Source organism: Microcaecilia unicolor, chromosome 6, assembly GCF_901765095.1.
Source record: "Microcaecilia unicolor chromosome 6, aMicUni1.1, whole genome shotgun sequence".
In the NCBI taxonomy this organism is placed as follows: domain Eukaryota; kingdom Metazoa; phylum Chordata; class Amphibia; order Gymnophiona; family Siphonopidae; genus Microcaecilia; species Microcaecilia unicolor.
In genome coordinates, this window is record NC_044036.1 from 344,293,929 (window position 1) to 344,313,112 (window position 19,184).

A 19,184-nucleotide genomic window follows, 5' to 3' on the forward strand; every position below is an offset into this window, starting at 1 on the left:
CTGCTACAAGATACCAAAAGGGTTCTGGAAAGATGGAATTACCTGCCTTTATCATTAATAGGCAGAATAAATCTCTTCAAAATGATCATATTCCCGAGATGGCTCTATATCTTGCAGGTGTTGCCAATACATATACTGAGTAAAGATTTAAGGAAATTAAATAGGATGTGTCGGCAATTTGTGTGGGGGGGAAAGAAGTCTAAACTACGATTTGAATACTTATATGATGGGTGGGCTCAGGGTGGATTGGGTTTCCCCTGTATTAGACGTTACAATCAGGCATGTCTTTTAAGACACATCAGGGATTGGATACTTAACACACATCAACACACGCCAACTAGCTGGGAGCGTGCATTCTTTGACCCGTGGCACTTGAATTTCCTTCTGCAGGCAAAAACAAAGAGTTTACCAACTACCTGCAGAAGAAGTATACTGTTGCAACCATTGCGACGTGCTTGGCAGTCTCTTATGCATAACTGGGGACAAGACCCTAATGTTAGTGACCAACTTCCAATACAGGGAAATAGGGACTTCCCCCCCGGATTGGAGAAAGGGGTAATGGCTAGATGGTTGGAAATGGGAATCACTCTATTTGAACACTTAATGAATGAAGAGGGGAATCTGCATAGTTTTCAGGACCTGCAGCAGAGACAGGTATTGGCCCAGAGGGATTATTATACATATAGACAATTGCATCATTACTGGCATAGTTTGGATCAGGCAGCCCTGGGCGCAAAACTGGGTCAGAGGGTGCGGGAATTCCTGGAAGGGGACGCACATGGACAGGTATCAATATCGAGCCTACATAAAGCCCTGGTCCCACTTGGACCCCCCAGAACATATGAGAAGCTCAAAGACAAATGGAGCAAAGACTTGGGATATGAGCTGAAGGGAATAAATTTTGCAAAACTAATTGGAAGCATACCTGGGCAGATGGGGGGGGCAGAATTACAAGAGAGTCAATTCAGGGTTATTCACCGAGGCTATATAACACAATCTCAGGCTGTAAGGGCGGGATGGAGCTCTGATTCTCAATGCCTTAAATGCCACAGAGAGAAGAACACATTTTTGCATGCATTTTGGTGGTGTGATAAAATAAAAACATTCTGGAGAGCGATACAGGAGTACTTAGAACAACTATTGGGACAAAGGTTACACCCCTCTTGGAGAGGAGTACTTTTGAACAAAACTAATGCATATGGGATATCGGATAAAAATTTGGAGGTATTTTTATGTAAAGCATTTGCAGTGGGCAAAAAATGTATATTGAGACATTGGATGCAGGAAGAACCACCATCTGTATGGTTATGGAGGAATAAGCTACATGAGCTAATGTTGTGGGAGGCAAGAGAAGCATATGACAACTTGAGGAGAAGAAAGAAATTTCTTAACGTTTGGAATCATTATTTACAAAATATATCCCACAAAGCCAGAAGTGCTGTACTTAACAGGCTGGGGTCGATATAATGAAGCCAGAAGCCCACGTGTAAGCAATTAAGGACTGGGCAAGGTTTGATGAGAATGTTAGTAGGAATCATGAAGCTCAAACTCAGAGGTTGTTGCTTCTCATTTCTTGGAAGGGGGGGGGGGGGGGGGGGGGGGGCAGTAAATGTTTTAAAAAAATGATGGGATAGGCATGTTGTAAGTTATGTTGTTAATATAGAAATATTGGAAAAGATATAAAATGTAAACATTTCATATGCTTGAACTGGAGTATGTCCATCAATAAAAACCGTTTATATATAAACAAATCAATAATACACAGAGTAAAACAAGAGACATAATTATTGGAGATTAATATAAAAAGTTTATTGGTTAAGCAATTGTCTGGTAATAGTACAGGACCACATTCATGAATACTTAAGAAGGAAAGGTAGGGGGGGAAGTTTGGGGGAGAATTGGATGATAGAAGTTTTAGGTTCATTAATATATGACGGAATTATTTGTTATTAGATTTATGCTGATGGACACAGAATTGTCTACCATGGGATCTCATCAATAATAATTGTTGAAATATTAAAAGTTAAATATAGAGTACAGTTAAAAGGGGGAGGGGATAAAAGTTATATATAAAAATTTGATGACTGTACGCAATGCTGTATTCTTGAAATGTTACATCGCTGAGTTCTGTAAAACTGCATTGATGCCGCCATGTTAAGGTGGATTTGAACTTTTTGACTTGTCATCAATAAAAACCGTTGAAACATAAAAGTATTTCCGTGTAGCTTCTTGAATAAAAAGTAGATTCACTTCTACTCGTACACCACTCGGGATTTTGTAGACCTCTTATATCTCCCCTCAGCCGAAGAGCCCTAACCTTTAGCCTTTCCTCATATGAGAGGAGTTCCATCCCCTTTATTATTTTGGTCACTCTTCTTTGAACCATCTAATCACCGCTAAGTTTGTTTGGTTCTATGCCTTTCATATCTGGTTCTTTTGCGTTTATCCCATAGATTTTTGAACATAGGTTTGTTTCAAAGGAGGTAATACCAGTTTCTGGTTTGTGAAGTACTGGAAGCATGAAATTAAGACATTGTCCCTATGTAAAACTCCTTGCAATTTAGGGAAAAAAACACACACAGTCTTAAGTGTGGCTATTTTCTCATTGCAGAATTATTCATTAATTGAATGTACTTACATGTAAAGTAAAAATGGAAAATAAATTAACCTATAATTATGTATTTATCTTATATAATGCCTGCAATTTTATCAATACATAGTGCAGTTATCTGTTTTATGCTTGTACACTGCTTAATTACATTGTAGCAATCAAATAAATTGGAAAAACAGCAAATTGGAGAGGAGATTAACACCTTATTGGAAACATTTTAGATACCACCTTTTGAGCATCAATACATGGATGGGAAGGAAAACAATTCAAATTACACTCCCAGGAGAAAGTTAATATCCTTTATTGAGCTATACTCTGAACAGTAAGACTTATTTATCATGCTATCATTGTTGCAGACTGACAAGAAGGTACAACAGTTTTACCCACATTAAACCATCAGGTGCAGTATAGTTGAAGGAAGATCAAAAGCCCTAGAAATACTTAAATCTCTGCTGTAACAAAGAATACATGAGCTTTTTTTAATTGAGAAAAATTAGAAAATTGAGGGTGGCTGCTGATATGAAGCAGAGGAATGCAAGTAGGCAGCCCAAAGATTATGCCTACACCCTGCTACTGTACAGCAGAATCCAGCCTGCACAGAGAGCACTTTGCTCTGAGCAACTACCAAGTCACTGCTAAAATCTCTCTCTTTATAGATAAGAACCAGATAAAAGCCAACTATGGACTGCAATGTTCAGTGGGCTCATGCTGCCACTATTAACAAAACCAGGAGAACTTCAGAAGTCAGAATGCAGTCCCAGGCAGAGTGAAGAAATGACTCATTCCAGGGCAGACATGTCTAGTCCCATCTTCTGGATGGAAGATCGCACCTGCTTAGCTGCTTCTTGAAACTGATCAATTTTCTGCATAACTTTCTTTTGCTAGAAAAGTTAAAAAAAAGAAAAAAAGCTACAAATAGTAAAAATTACACCCATTAATTCAAATAGTAAAAATCTTTGCTTGGCAAGGCAGGTAAAATTATATCTCCTAGGTTTTAAAATCTCGGCAAACTTGTAAAACTAAGCTGACCTGTGTGAACTTCTCCAAGGAACCAAACAAAAATAATTGGGTTTCTGTGCAAATGCCCATCTGTATGCTGTTTGGCATCATTTTTCAAACGTTTTCTAGATCAGTGCTTCTTGATTCACACCACAAATTATGGATATCCTGAAAACCCAACCAGCTAATACAGAGGAGATAGATTTGCATATGGTGGATGCAGTGGATGCAAATCTTGCAAGTAATTTGTTGTGAAAATCCTGAAAACTCAACTGGCAGGGCCAGGACAAAGGCATAGTAAAGCATTGTTGCTTACCTGTAACAGATGTTCTCCATGGGTAACAGAACTCAAACATGAAATTGCTAATCTGTTGTTAGTGATCTGTAACCTGTTAAAATCATCCCAAGTACCTGAAGATTGGAAGGTAGCCACTGTAACGCCGATTTTTAGAAAGGTTTCTGGGGTGATCTGGGAGATTACAGACCAGTAAGCCAGCCTGACTTCAGTGCCAGGAAAATGCTGAAAATTATAAAGAATAAAATTATGGAACACATAAACAAACATGATTTAATGGGACAGAGACAGCCCAGGTTCAGCTAAGGGAAGTCTTGCCTCACCAATTTGCTTCACTTCTTTGAAGGTGTAAACAAAACATGTGGATAAAGGTGAGCCGATTGATATAGTTTATCTGGATTTTCAGAAAGCATTTGACAAAATTCCTCATGAAAGACTCCTGAGAGAATTAAAAAGTCAAGGGATAGGAGCCAGTGTCTGTTGATTAGGAACCGGTTATTGAACAGAAAACAGATGGTAGAATTAAATGGTCATTTTTCTCAATGGAGGAGGGTGAATAGTGGAGTAGCACAGGTATCTGTACTAGGACTGGTGCTACTTAACATATTTATAGCTCATCTGGAAAACAGAACGAGTGAGGTGATTAAATTTGCAGAAGACACAAAACTGTTCAAAGTTCTCAAAACACATGCGGACTGTGAAAAATTGCAGGAAGACCGGGCATCCAAATGGCAGATGAAATTTAATGTGGACAAATGCAAAGTGATGCATATTGGGAATAATAATCCAAATAAGTTACCTGATGCTAAGGCTCACCTTAGGAGTCAGCAATCAAGAAAAAGAATCTAGGAGTTGTTGTAAACAATACAGTGAAATCTTCTGTTCAGTGTGTGGTGGCAGCCAAAAAAAGCAAACAGGATGCTATGAATTATTAGGAAAGGGATGCAAAATAAGACCATTATAATGCCTGTGTATCGCTCCATGGTGCAATCTCACCTTGAGTACTGCGTTCAATTCTGGTCACCTTATCTTAAAAAAAAAGATATAGCGGAATTAGAAAAGGTTCAAAGAATAGTGACCAAAATGATAAAGAGGGGGGGGGGGGGGGGGGGGGGTTAGGGATCTTCAGCTTAGAAAAGAGACAGCTGAGGGGGGATATGATTGACATCTATAAAATCCTGAGTGGTGTAGAACGGGTAGAAGTGAATCAATTTTTCACCAGAGGGCACTCAATGAAATTACATGGAAATACTTTTAAAACAAATAGGAGGAAATATTTTCACTCAAAGAATAGTTAAGCACTGCCGGAGGATGTAGTAACAGCATTCAGCATATCTGAGTTTAAAAAAAGGTTTGATCGGGGATGGGGGGGGGGGGGGGGGGGGATAGGTGGGGAGAAGGGACAAAAAAGAGTCTGTATTCACTGTAACATTGTACATTTGGTTGATGGAACAATTTGCTTTTCTTTGAAGATTTTGAAGAGCTATTGTTTGTTTGTTCCACTTTTGTAATAGAGAGATTTAAACATAAAAAAGAAGGTTTGGACAAATTCCTGGAGGAAAAGTCCATAATCTGTTATTGAGATGGATATGGAGGAATTGCCCGCCACTGCTTGCCCCAGGATTCTACCAGGTACTTGTGACCTGGATTGGCCAGTGCTGGAAGTAGGATACTGGGCTAGATGGACCACAATGCAGACACACTGGTAGCCCTTTCTGCGGGCTGCCTGCCCGGATACACTCTGCTAGCTTAAATCTGATTGGAGTTGTCCAGTCAGTAGAGAAAGACTCCTTCCCGCCTTGTGTTTGAACCGCAAAATCACCAGTTAGCTGCTAGAACAGCTGAAAACTGAAAAGGAAGAGTGAATAGAGAAAGACCACATGCAAGATGTCAAAACTTCAAAATGAGAAGTATATTTAACAAGGAGAGAATAAAACAAACAGGAATAATAGTTTAGTTTCTAAAATAATAAATTAGACATGAACCCCCATTGAGGGGATGGAGTATCTGCATTATCCTGTTACTCATGGAAAACACCTGTTACAGGTAAGCAGCAATGCTTTCTCTGTGGGGCAGGATAATGCAGCCACACTGGAGATTCCCCACCAGTGGGCTGTGAATAACAAGTCTCTAAAGAGCAACCCAAAAATAAGACAGGATGAGGGCACAGTTATGAAACCAGTTGCAACATTTGCATAGGAAGCTATATCATGACAGTAATGCTATGCAAAGGTTATGTGGTGTAGACCATGTGGCTACTCTACAGATGCCCAGAAACGGAACTCCCTTGAGGAAAGCTGTAGATGTCACCTCTGCACGAAGTGAATGAGCCCCAATGTTGGATGTCAGTGGCTGGTTCTGCTGGAGAGACAGTCTGCAATCCAGGTGGATAAAGTTTGTTTGCTCACCTGTGAGCCAAGAGATTTTTGATGATAGGAAAGGAAAAGATGTGAAGAATGATTAAAAAAATGAGAGTGTGTCAACAATCCAGAAATGCTTCTGTGGGGGAACAGTGGGTTTTGGAAAGAAAACAGGTTAAAAAAAATACCTTGGTTGAGATGGAAAGTAGTGATAACTTTAGGCTAGAACTTAGGGTGAGTGCATCAGGTCACTTTAGTTGGGAATAATTGGGTATATGGAAGATAGTGCACCAATGCCTGAAGTTCACCAACTCTGAGGTTACTGCAATAAGGAATGTCTTTCATTTTTTATTTTATTTATTTATTGCATTTGTATCCCACATTTTCCCACCTCTTTGCAGGCTCAATGTGGCTTACAATACATCACGAATAGTGGAGATATATGAGAAATAAACATTTAGTATTACAGAAGGATCTTAGGTAACATAAGTAATGCCATACTGGGAAAAGACCAAGGGTCCATCGAGCCCAGCATCCTGTCCACGACAGCGGCCAATCCAGGCCAAGGGCACCTGGCAAGCTTCCCAAACGTACAAACATTCTATACATGTTATTCCTGGAATTTTGGATTTTTCCAAGTCTGTTTAATAGCGGTTTATGGACTTGTCCTTTAGGAAACCGTCCAACCCCTTTTTAAACTCTGCTAAGCTAACCGCCTTCACCACTTTCCCCGGCAACGAATTCCAGAGTTTAATTACACGTTGGGTGAAGAAAAATTTTCTCCGATTTGTTTTAAATTTACTACACTGTAGTTTCATCGCATGCCCCCTAGTCCTAGTATTTTTGGAAAGCGTGAACAGACGCTTCACATCCACCTGTTCCACTCCACTCATTATTTTACATACCTCTATCATGTCTCCCCTCAGCCGTCTCTTCTCCAAGCTGTATAGCCCTAACCTCCTTAGTCTTTCTTCATAGGGAAGTCGTCCCATCCCCGCTATCATTTTAGTCGCCCTTCGCTGCACCTTTTCCAATTCTACTATATCTTTCTTGAGATGCATGATATTAATATAACAAGCAAATGGTAAAGACAATTCTGGGTATATGTGAAGGAGTTCATATTTGTTGGTCTTTGCGGTATGCCATGTAAGGAACTGAAGGAAGCCGATGCCAAAGGCTCAAAAGGTGGATGCAACGGTTAAGTAAGAACTAGATTGAGGTCCCAGGAAGGAGGTGGTGATTTGATTGGAGGTGAGTAGATGTGACGGAAGTGATAATGATCCAGGTGTGGAAAGGACACTGGAAACTGCAGCTAGATGCACTCAAAGGAAGGCTTTAAACCTCAAATAGGTGAAGTAAAGTAGGACAAAAAGGAAGAAATTGAGAGTCCAGACTGATACCATTTGAATGACACCATGGAAGAGTGTGTGGAAGGTTTGTTGGCAGAGTTTAAAACAGCCAAGACTGTCAATGTGGCAGGAAGTGACATGACTCTTAAAGGCTCCACGCTGTCAATAATAATTTCTTGGTATTGGGATGCAGAAGTGTGCCGCTCCAAGAGGTATTGGGCTTGACTGAGAAAGTTTGAGGAGCCATGGACGAGGTCAATTGGGTGTTATGAGGATTAGCACCACTGCACCCTAAACCACCTAGCGGATAATCTTGGGAATGAGAGGAAATACATAATAGAGGCCTTTTGTCCAAGACAGGTAAAAAGGATCTTTGCAAAGATTGAGTGTGGAACAACAAAAAAATAAAATAAAAAAATAACTGTTGGCATTTGTAATTGTGATCTGAAGTAAATAGGTCTATGAGAGCTAGGGACTACTCATGAGGGTAGAGAATACAGATCAATTTGTTCACCACGGCATTAGACGGTGCTGGGAGGAAAGAAGCCCGGAGAGCTGCTTGAAGGCGAAGAAGGGGGGTCCATGTCTGGGATGCTTCTACACAGGACAGAGAGCCTGTGCTTCCCTGCTTGTTCACATAGAACATCGTGACTTGGCTTGTCTGTTTGTAGCAGAATTACTAGTCCTTTGAGGAAGAAATCAAGTGTCTGAATTGCATAGAAAACTGCTCCAAGTTCGAGCAGATTGATATGCAAATTGGCTTCTGATCGAGTTCAATGTCCCTGGGTACTGTAAGGGGGCAGGGGAAAGTTGGACCAAAAGAATACAGGAACAGGGGCTGAAACCGATAGGAGGTTGCAGAAAGAGAAAGTTTCAGTATTAAGTTCCCAGTACACCAAAGGTTCGCCCCCTAGTGGCTGAGAGACCAGCCCAAGTATTGAGGAGGGTGAGGGACTACCAGTCCCAAGAATCCTCTCTTCCTAGGCAAGTCACACAGAAGCTGGGAGGCAGGGATTGGGAAATGATTTCTGATGACAGTGATGAGGAACAGATGGGAGAGCCAGGGGAGGAGGTGACTAGGGATTATGATAAAATGGAGATAGCTGAGGAGCTGGAGGAGGAAGGTATGGAGATTTGCAGCCCTGGCTCAAACTGAGGAGAATGCAAGGAGAGGTTTCCTAGTGGCCACGCTGAGTCAGTTGTGGAAGACTGGAGAAAGCAGGTTGAGGCGATGGGGGAAATCCCTATGGGAAAGATGTGCAGGTAATTTGCCTCAGAGAATAGAAAGGAGTGTTGCAGAGATTAAGCACCGGAGTAGAAGAAATGCAAGAGATTGGCTGGTTTGATGAACTGTGACTATGTGAAGAAATATACTGACGTTGTAAAGGTGTAGAAGCACATTAACTGCTGAGAGTTTTGAAACAGTGCCCGAAAAGTAAAGGCACAGTAAAACTTCTGCTAGCTGTGTGTGGGACTGAGGGGAGAAAGAAATTTCACTGTGAAGCTGTAAGCAGTACTGCTATGAATTGCTCAAATAAACTTTCATTTATAAGAAGGTTTTGCCGTGGGTGTGCATTTGTGGATAGAAAGAGCAGCAATACGGGCAGTTAGGACTGAAACTGAGCCACACTGAGCCTGCAAAGAGGTGGGAAAATGTGGGATACAAATGCAATAAAATAAATAAAGAGTTAAGTGAAGATCAGAGTGTGGCAGACCTGTCCAGTTGGCAGTGCGTCTGAGGAAGCTAAGCAGGGCTGACCAAGGCCAGACCTTGGATGAGGGACCGGCTGACACTACGAAAATGGTGAAGATGAGCCCCCCCCCCCCCCCCCCCATGGGGTGAAGCATCTGTTAATGTTAGCGTTTTGTTCAGGGAATGGAAGGGAGCTCCCTCGAGCAGACTGGGAGAGAAAAGCCACCATTAAAGAGCCTATTTGATCTGCTGGGTGGTGGCATTGATCTCATTGTTGTTTCAAAACCCATTGTAGTGGGCAAATCCTGAGTCACACTGTAAAGACCATCACCGTGTGTGGGCTTAAGGAGGGCAGCTGTTGAAGTTGATCGAGATTTCCTCCCTCTAGGTCTGGGATGTTGGTAGAAGTTTGGTTTTATTGCCTTGATAGCAGCTGACTGAAATATGTTTGGTAGCATTTGCGGTTGAAGGTTGATACTGAAAATTCTTACGCAAGGAATAACAACTCCGTTTTAAAATTCAAAGCAGGATCTGCCGATGGATTAGAAAGTTCTTTAAAAGTAGATCTGTCATCTTTGACTTGCGAGACTGCATCCTGTACTTTGTTCCCATGGGGCATCCGTTAGTCTGATGCAACCCCCCCCCCCCCCCCCCCCCCCCCCAAACACAAGCATGAAATGAACATCATAATCCCAAAGGGAAGCAGGAAACAAGAACAGGAGTGGGAGACGGATCCCGACACTTCAAAATTAGACCGAGGAACACCAAAGATGAAAAGTAAACCATTATTAATAACTCAGAGATGAGTCGACACAGAACCGTGTTTCGGCACATGCCTCATGAATCTCTTTATATACGAATATAACAACTACATATAAGTCAGTCATCAAAGAGTGAATTGTGAAAAAGGGTCTTGAAAAAGACCGTTTGAAAATTACAGAGTCTCAAAAACCATGTGCTATCAGCTGTAATGGAAGAGTGGAAGGCTCAATGGACCCTATCCCATAAGTACATAAGTAATGCCACACTGGGCACGACAGCGGCCAATCCAGGCCAAGGGCACCTGGCGAGCTTCCCAAACGTACAAACATTCTATACATGTTATTCCTGGAATTGTGGATTTTCCCCAAGTCCATTTAGTAGTGGTTTATGGACTTGTTCTTTAGGAAACCGTCTAACCCCTTTTAAACTCTGCTAAGCTAACCACCTTCACGTTCTCCGGCAACGAATTCCAGAGTTTAATTATGCGTTGGGTGAAGAAAAATTTTCTCCAATTTGTTTTAAATTTACTACACTGTAATTTCATCGCATGCCCCCTAGTCCTAGTAGTTTTGGAAAGCATGAACAGAGGCTTCACATCTACCTGTTCACTCCACTCATTATTTTATATACCTCTATCATGTCTCCCCTCAGCCGTCTCTTCTCCAAGCTGAAAAGCCCTAGCCTCCTTAGACTTTCTTCATAGGGAAGTTGTCCCATCCCTGCTATCATTTTAGTCGCCCTTCGCTGCACCTTTTCCAATTCTACTATATCTTTCTTGAGATGTGGCGACCAGAATTGAACACAATACTCAAGGTGCGGTCGCACCATGGAGCGATACAACGGCATTATAACATCCTCACACCTGTTTTCCATACCTTTCCTAATAATACCCAACATTCTATTCGCTTTCTTAGCCGCAGCAGCACACTGAGCAGAAGGTTTCAGTGTATCATCAATGACGACACCCAGATCCCTTTCTTGGTCCGTAACTCCTAACGTGGAGCCTTGCATGACGTAGCTATAATTCGGGTTCTTTTTTCCCACATGCATCACCTTGCACTTGCTCACATTAAACATCATCTGCCATTTAGCCGCCCAGTCTCCCAGTCTCGTAAGGTCCTTCTGTAATTTTTCACAATCCTGTTGCAAGTTAACGGCTTCGAATAACTTTGTGTCATTTAATTACCTCGCTAGTTACTCCCATCTCTAAATCATTTATAAATATATTAAAAAGCAGCGGTCCTAGCACAGACCCCTGGGGAACCCAACTAACTACCCTTCTCCATTGTGAATACTGCCCATTTAACCCCACTCTCTGTTTCCTATCCTTCCAGTTTTTAATCCACAATAGGACATTTCTTCCTATCCCCCCCCCCCACACACACACACACACACACACAGTGAACCAAAGCCATATGGAGTCTTCAAGATATAATCATTGTTACACCTTTTCTGAAGCAACCTTGTTCTTGGCTAATTTGCTGCCATTTGAACAAGGCATTACTGCCATTCCAAATTCCTCATCCTCACAGAACATAATGACAGATGCATCCAATCTGGGGTGGGAAGCTAATATAGATAGGCTCCACACTCAGGGTCAGCAGTCTGCTCAGAAGAGGCAACATCAAATCAAACTCCTGGGCTTAAGAGCTATCTAAAATGCTCTAAAGGCTTTCAGATATTGGCTGGCAAACCAAATTATATTGATTCAAATAGACAACCAAGTTGCAATGTACCGTGCCTCCCTGCTTGGTGACAAATCATGACTCCTGTATCAGGAAGCAGTCATACGTGGAAATGGGCCCTCTCCTACAGAATGGTGGTCAGAATCACTTACTACTACTACTTGACATTTCTATAGCGCTACTAGGGTTACGCAGCGCTGTACAGTTTAACAAAAAAGGACAGTCCCTGCTCAAAGGAGCTTACAATCTAAAGGACGAAATGACAAGTTGAGCAGTCTAGATTTCTTGAATAGTGGTCAGGTGCCAAAGGCGTATGGGCTCAGGGAGTTTGTTCCAAGCATGGGGTGAGGCGAGGCAGAAAGGGCGGAGCCTGGAGTTGGCGGTGGTGGAGGAGGGTACTGAAGGAGGGATTTGTCTTGAGAGCGGAGGTTACGGGTAGGAACGTAAGGGGAGATGAGGGTAGAGAGGTAAGGAGGGGCTGCAGATTGAGTGCATTTGTAGGTTAGAAGGAGAAGCTTGAACTGTATGCGGTACCTGATCGGAAGCCAGTGAAGTGATTTGAAGAGAGGGGTGATGTGAGTATATCGGTCCAGGCGGAAGATAAGACGTGCAGCAGAGTTCTGAACGGACTGAAGGGGGGATAGGTGGCAAAGTGGGAGGCCAGTGAGAGGAGTAGGTTGCAGTAGTCAAGGCGAGAGGTAATGAGAGAGTGGATGAGAGTTCGGGTGGTGTGCTCAGGAAGCAAGGGGCGAATTTTGCTAATGTTGTAGAGGAAGAAGCGACAGGTCTTGGCTATCTGCTGGATATGCGCAGAGAAGGAGAGGGAGGAGTCGAAGATGACTCCAAGGTTGCGGGCAGATGAGATGGGGACGATGAGGGTGTTGTCAACTGAGATAGAGAGTGGAGGGAGAGGAGAAGTGGGTTTGGGTGGGAAGACATTAAGCTCGGTCTTGGCCATGTTCAGCTTCAGGTGGCGGTTGGACATCCAGGCAGCAATGTCAGACAAGCAGGCCGATACTTTGGCCTGGGTTTCCGCAGTGATGTCTGGTGTGGAGAGGTAAAGCTGGGTGTCATCAGCATAAAGATGATACTGGAAACCATGAGATGAGATCAGCAAGCCCAGGGAAGAGGTGTAGATTGAAAAAGAAGGGGTCCAAGGACAGAACTCCAACAGAGAGCCAAAGGATCACAACGTTGTCCTTACCCAGCTGATGAAAGCTCCTTTTGAGCCACTTGATACCTGCTACCTGAAGTACCTGACCTGAAAGATCTAGTTTTTGGTAGTGCTTACTTCAGCATGCCATGTCGGTGAGCTACAGGCCTTAGTAGTCGATTCACCTTTCTACATACATCCTACATTCCTTCCTAAGGTAGTGTCAGAGTTCCATCTTAATCACGTGATTGTTCTGCCAATATTTTCCCCCAAAGTAACATGTCCATCAAGGTGAAAGCACATGTCATACTCTGGACTGCAAGAGAACCTTGGCCTATCTGGAGAACACTAAAGCCCATAGCTCACCAAGCTTTGTTTACCTTTGACCCCAATAGGATGGGGGTTGCCATCTGCTACCCAATTTGACAGACTGTGGTAGTTGACTTCATTTCCTTTACTTATGCCCCAGCTGGGCTAACTCTAGTGGATTGTGTCATGGCTCACAATGTCAGAGCCACGGCTATATTGGTAGCCACTTGAGGTTGGACGCAATAGAAAAGATCTGCAGGGCTGTAACATGAACTTCAGTCCACACAATCACATCTCATTACTGTTTAGAAGAGGACTCAACTCGACAACTGGTTTGGTCAGACAGTCCTTCAAACTCTTTAGGTTCTAGAAGCCACCTCTTACCCCCCCAGGCCCATTTGTTTTCTGTTCCAAGCTATTAAAAAAATTACAAGCTTAAAAGTGCTGATATTTAGCCTGTTGCACAGCTCTATTTCATTCCCCTTTTCTTTCAGGTAGCCTAATAGCTAGGGATTCCTATCAGCAAGACAACTATATCCAGTTTGTCCTTTGAGAAAGAAAAGTTACTTAGCTGTAGCATGTGTTCGAAGACAAGCAGAATAAGTACTCTCACTACCCCGCCCACTTCCCCTTAAAGTTGAATTTTATCAGCTATTGTATCAGACTGAACTAGTTCCACACAATGAAAGTGGGTGGTATGGCACATGTACATGTAGGGAGCAATTTCCAAAAGCTTCTGGAGGGGATGCTGGGGAGATAACATAGTCCATCATTGAGAATACCCATACTGCTGTCATCAGAGAACATTTGCTACAAAAAACTTTGCTTTATTCTCTTTCCTATTAGCTGTCCAATCTTAGACTTAAATACCAAAACTAAAAACAGAAGAAACTTTCAATCTGTAATAACCTCATGAGGAGAATTTAAAAAACTGAAATCTAGCAAACCCAATAGAACATAACCAAGTATTCACAGAATGTCTGGGAGGGTTTCTGGACTGGTGTGGTAGGACTAAAAAAAAAAAAAAGGCAAGCATAATTTTGCCTTCCTTAGCATTCTTACCAGACCAGGATCTGTTGGATGCAGCAAAGCAATCCTTAAGAGTGGGGATAATGAGATCCTTGCTCGAACTTGAGCACCAAAAAAAAAAACATCTGCTCGGACATACAGTGGGGGAAATAAGTATTTGATCCCTTGCTGATTTTGTAAGTTTGCCCACTGACAAAGACATGAGCAGCCCATAATTGAAGGGTAGGTTATTGGTAACAGTGAGAGATAGCACATCACAAATTAAATCCGGAAAATCACATTGTGGAAAGTATATGAATTTATTTGCATTCTGCAGAGGGAAATAAGTATTTAATCCCTCTGGCAAACAAGACCTAATACTTGGTGGCAAAACCCTTGTTGGCAAGCACAGCGGTCAGACGTCTTCTGTAGTTGATGATGAGGTTTGCACACATGTCAGGAGGAATTTTGGTCCACTCCTCTTTGCAGATCATCTCTAAATCATTAAGAGTTCTGGGCTGTCGCTTGGCAACTCGCAGCTTCAGCTCCCTCCATAAGTTTTCAATGGGATTAAGGTCTGGTGACTGGCTAGGCCACTCCATGACCCTAATGTGCTTCTTCCTGAGCCACTCCTTTGTTGCCTTGGCTGTATGTTTTGGGTCATTGTCGTGCTGGAAGACCCAGCCACGACCCATTTTTAAGGCCCTGGCGGAGGGAAGGAGGTTGTCACTCAGAATTGTACGGTACATGGCCCCATCCATTCTCCCATTGATGCGGTGAAGTAGTCCTGTGCCCTTAGCAGAGAAACACCCCCAAAACATAACATTTCCACCTCCATGCTTGACAGTGGGGACGGTGTTCTTTGGGTCATAGGCAGCATTTCTCTTCCTCCAAACACGGCGAGTTGAGTTCATGCCAAAGAGCTCAATTTTTGTCTCATCTGACCACAGCACCTTCTCCCAATCACTCTCGGCATCATCCAGGTGTTCACTGGCAAACTTCAGACGGGCCGTCACATGTGCCTTCCGGAGCAGGGGGACCTTGCGGGCACTGCAGGATTGCAATCCGTTATGTCGTAATGTGTTACCAATGGTTTTCGTGGTGACAGTGGTCCCAGCTGCCTTGAGATCATTGACAAGTTCCCCCCTTGTAGTTGTAGGCTGATTTCTAACCTTCCTCATGATCAAGGATACCCCACGAGGTGAGATTTTGCGTGGAGCCCCAGATCTTTGTCGATTGACAGTCATTTTGTACTTCTTCCATTTTCTTACTATGGCACCAACAGTTGTCTCCTTCTCGCCCAGCGTCTTACTGATGGTTTTGTAGCCCATTCCAGCCTTGTGCAGGTGTATGATCTTGTCCCTGACATCCTTAGACAGCTCCTTGCTCTTGGCCATTTTGTAGAGGTTAGAGTCTGACTGATTCACTGAGTCTGTGGACAGGTGTCTTTCATACAGGTGACCATTGCCGACAGCTGTCTGTCATGCAGGTACTACTACTACTACTACTATTTAGCATTTCTATAGCGCTACAAGGTAACGAGTTGATTTGGAGCATCTACCTGGTCTGTAGGGGCCAGATCTCTTACTGGTTGGTGGGGGATCAAATACTTATTTCCCTCTGCAGAATGCAAATAAATTCATATACTTTCCACAATGTGATTTTCCGGATTTAATTTGTGATGTGCTATCTCTCACTGTTACCAATAACCTACCCTTCAATTATGGGCTGCTCATGTCTTTGTCAGTGGGCAAACTTACAAAATCAGCAAGGGATCAAATACTTATTTCCCCCACTGTAAGTCTTATAATGCTCTGAAAGTTTATGAAGGGACAACCATGTTGCCATTTTACAAAATGGCAAGGAAAGTTACTGCACTGAAGTTCACTCAGTATGCAGACACTCCTCTTGTTATATGTGCCCTTAAAACCTTGTGGTAGCTGCTTCCTCTTTGGAACATAGGTTGAAGAATCATTTCTTTAAGACTCAGATAAGAAGCATGCAAAATACACCAGTGTTTCCCAAGTTCAGTCCTGGAGTACCCCTTGCCAGTCAGGTTTTCAGGATATCCAATTGGGAAATACTGGAATACACAACCATCCGCCACCTAATCCCCAGCATGCAAGAAAAATAAATCTTCTCCAAGCTGGAGAGAGCCCAAATGCACAGATATTACACACCGTTTCATTCTTCAGCCTTTCCTTGTCCAATTTGAGAAACTCATTCTGACTTAGATTTTCAATCTTCTTTTTGATGTTGATGAAAGCACAGCCAGAAGAATGTTTCTTATGTTCTTCCCTATAAAAACGACAGACAAATTTCTTTTGTTAGGAAAGCTAGCCTTATTGCTAAATAATGCATTCTTACACATTAGATAAATGAGGGGTCTATTGGATCTCACTTTGTGGAGAAACCAAAACACAATTTAAAGAGAATGACAAGATCTGTGTCAAAGGCTGGGGGGGAAAAAGTAGTAGTAAATTCCTGCAAATATGAGATCATTTCCTTGGATCATTAATGTGTCTCTGCAGTGCAATCCTTAACACATTCAAGGTATAAGAGGGGAAGAGGGAAAGGGGGTGGGATTGGGTTAAACAGATAAAAAGTTGCTCTAAGACATGGGCGATGACATGAGGCTATTAGATGTATATAGAAGCTGTATGAGATAAGCCTGAATAAAACATCTGATATACAAAGAGCACTGAAAATGACAACCATCTGTTTCTGAATTAAGTACATATAAAGCTATACAATAAAGGCCATAAGAACATAATAGCAACCATATTCAGTAAGACCAATGGTCCATCTAGCCCTATTTCCAACAGTGGCCAATCCAGATCACACATACTCAGCAGAAACCCAAATAGTAGCAAGATTCCATGCGAACAATCCCAGGGAAAGCAGTGGTTTCTCCATATCTATTTCAATAGCAACTATGGACCTTTCCTCCAGTAACTTTTCTAAACCTTTTTTAAACCCAGATACACTAACCACTGTTACCACATCCTCTGGCAAAGAGTTCCAAAGATTAACTATTCATTGAGTGAAAAAAATATATTTGTTCCTACTTGTTTTAAAAGTATTTCCAGATCACATGATGCCACAACCACAGGATGCTGGTCTGTTCTGGCTACCCCATTCTAAGCCCCGATTTTAAAAGTACTCTGGTTCCCTCAATCGGCTCAAAAACTTTCTGCCATGCTAGCGGAAGATCTCAGGATCTGCAAGTGCATGCCGGTGTAGAGCGACAGCAACAAAATTACAGCAAAAAAAAAAAAAAAAGAATGGGAACATGGCAAGATGGCACCTTCAAGCCAGACCACAGAAGGTGCTTCCACTATTCCCCAGGGATGAGCTATGGGGACACAGTTTTTCCATTTGCCACTCGATGGCTTTTTTCTGGGGAGATTGCTCTCGACTGGTATTGAGTACCTTTCATGCACTACCCTTCATCTTTTGCTCATAAGCAGGATTTTGGTTTTGATTTGCTCCTCTCTATAGCATCCTTTTGAACAGGCTTGCTATTGTTTTTTTCCTTCAATGGAGCTCCAATTGCACTCGTTGGTGGGTCTGAATACATTACTTGGAGACCTCCCTGCTTGATGTTTGGAATCTTTTCACTGCTATCAAATTGTGCAGGAGAATTGATAAACCACTGGTCCAAGGCAACAGAAAAGATGGTAATCGTTCAGTCAGGAGACTTGGGGATGTCTTACTGGGATGGACCTTGCTCTCTACTGCCCTGGCAGAATCAGGACCATTTGGGGGTGCCTGATGGAGGTCTGGCATCTCACTATTCCATATCATCAAGCTGATCAATCCATAGACTGGTGGGTTGTGTCCATCTACCAGCAGGTGGAGATAGAGAGCAAACTTTTGCCTCCCTATATGTGGTCATGTGCTGCCGGAAACTCCCCAGTATGTTCTCTATCTCAGCAGGTGGTGGTCACACACAGCAGCAGCTCTGGCTAGGCCTCCAAGCCTAATTTTTAGGTTTTGTTGAGTGCCTGGGGTTGAGGGCTCTTCTTGAGCAAGTGCAAACCTGGTGGCGCCAGGTCCCTCCTTTTCTCCCCCCTCCCGCTGGCTCCGTTAAAAAAAAAAAAAAAAATTTTGAACGTCCTTAAAGGCGTTTATTTCGACGTTTATTTAAACGTTTATTGCAGCTACTCACTGGGACACCAGGTCGTTACAGCTCGGAGCGGACAGCAGGTAATTTTTACCTTTTATAGCGGGCAGGGGGTTCCCCGATTGGTCTCCACGTGGCCCATGGCGTCGGAGGGCGAGGGTGCAAAGAGTCGCTCCCCGGATCGCGTGTGCGCTTCCAGAGGGGATGCGGGGGTCTTAAAGTCTGATTCGCCCTTGTTGGGTGACAGTTTCGTGACCGATGAGTGTCCCGGCCCTTCCTCCGGCGTGGCGGTTTTTCCCGCCATAAACGCCCATCCCCCGCGGCTCGCCTCCGCCATATTGGTCGGCCACGCGGCTCGGACGGCTTCTTCTTGGGCCGCCCTTGAGGTGGGAGACATTGATGCCATGAACGCCCTTAATTTGGGCGACGGCACAGAAGCGGCTAAAGTTAAGCGCCGTTCTTCCCGCGCGGCTCCTTTGCGGAGTGTCGCGCCGGACGCCATCTTGGATGCGCAGCATGTCTCTCCCCCGCTCTTACGAGCGCCAGTTGAGGGTGCGTCTAGGGCTGTAGCCCAGGCTGCGGAAGTGCACAGTCTGGGGGGTTTCTCCCCCGAGTTTGTTTTGCTGCTGCATCAGGCCTTCCTTATGCAAAACGCTGCCCCTGCTCCCTCGTCTGGTAAAGAGGTTGAGGCCCCCGGAGGTAAACGCCCTCGGGTTGATTCCCAGGCCTTGGAGGACTTTGTCTCCTCCGATGTAGATGAGGGCAGCGTATCTGAGTTCTCCCAACGGTCCTTTGCGGATTCCTTGGAGGAGACGGATCCCCGCTCGGATGGAG

The 19,184-nt window shown here is 43.4% G+C and overlaps 1 protein-coding gene across 1 annotated transcript in view; it reads right to left on the bottom strand.

Annotated features, from left to right (window-relative positions):
* Positions 1 to 2,677: 2,677 nt before the first annotated feature.
* LOC115472381 (baculoviral IAP repeat-containing protein 5-like) overlaps positions 2,678 to 19,184 on the bottom strand; it is a 39,942-nt gene continuing 23,435 nt past the window's right edge. The window contains exons 3-4 of the mRNA XM_030206633.1: positions 16,405 to 16,522; positions 2,678 to 3,492 (exon numbers count right to left, since the gene is read on the bottom strand). Coding sequence (XP_030062493.1) covers positions 3,391 to 3,492; positions 16,405 to 16,522 — 220 coding nt within the window. The 3' untranslated portion in view covers positions 2,678 to 3,390. The remainder of the gene's footprint in view (positions 3,493 to 16,404; positions 16,523 to 19,184) is intronic.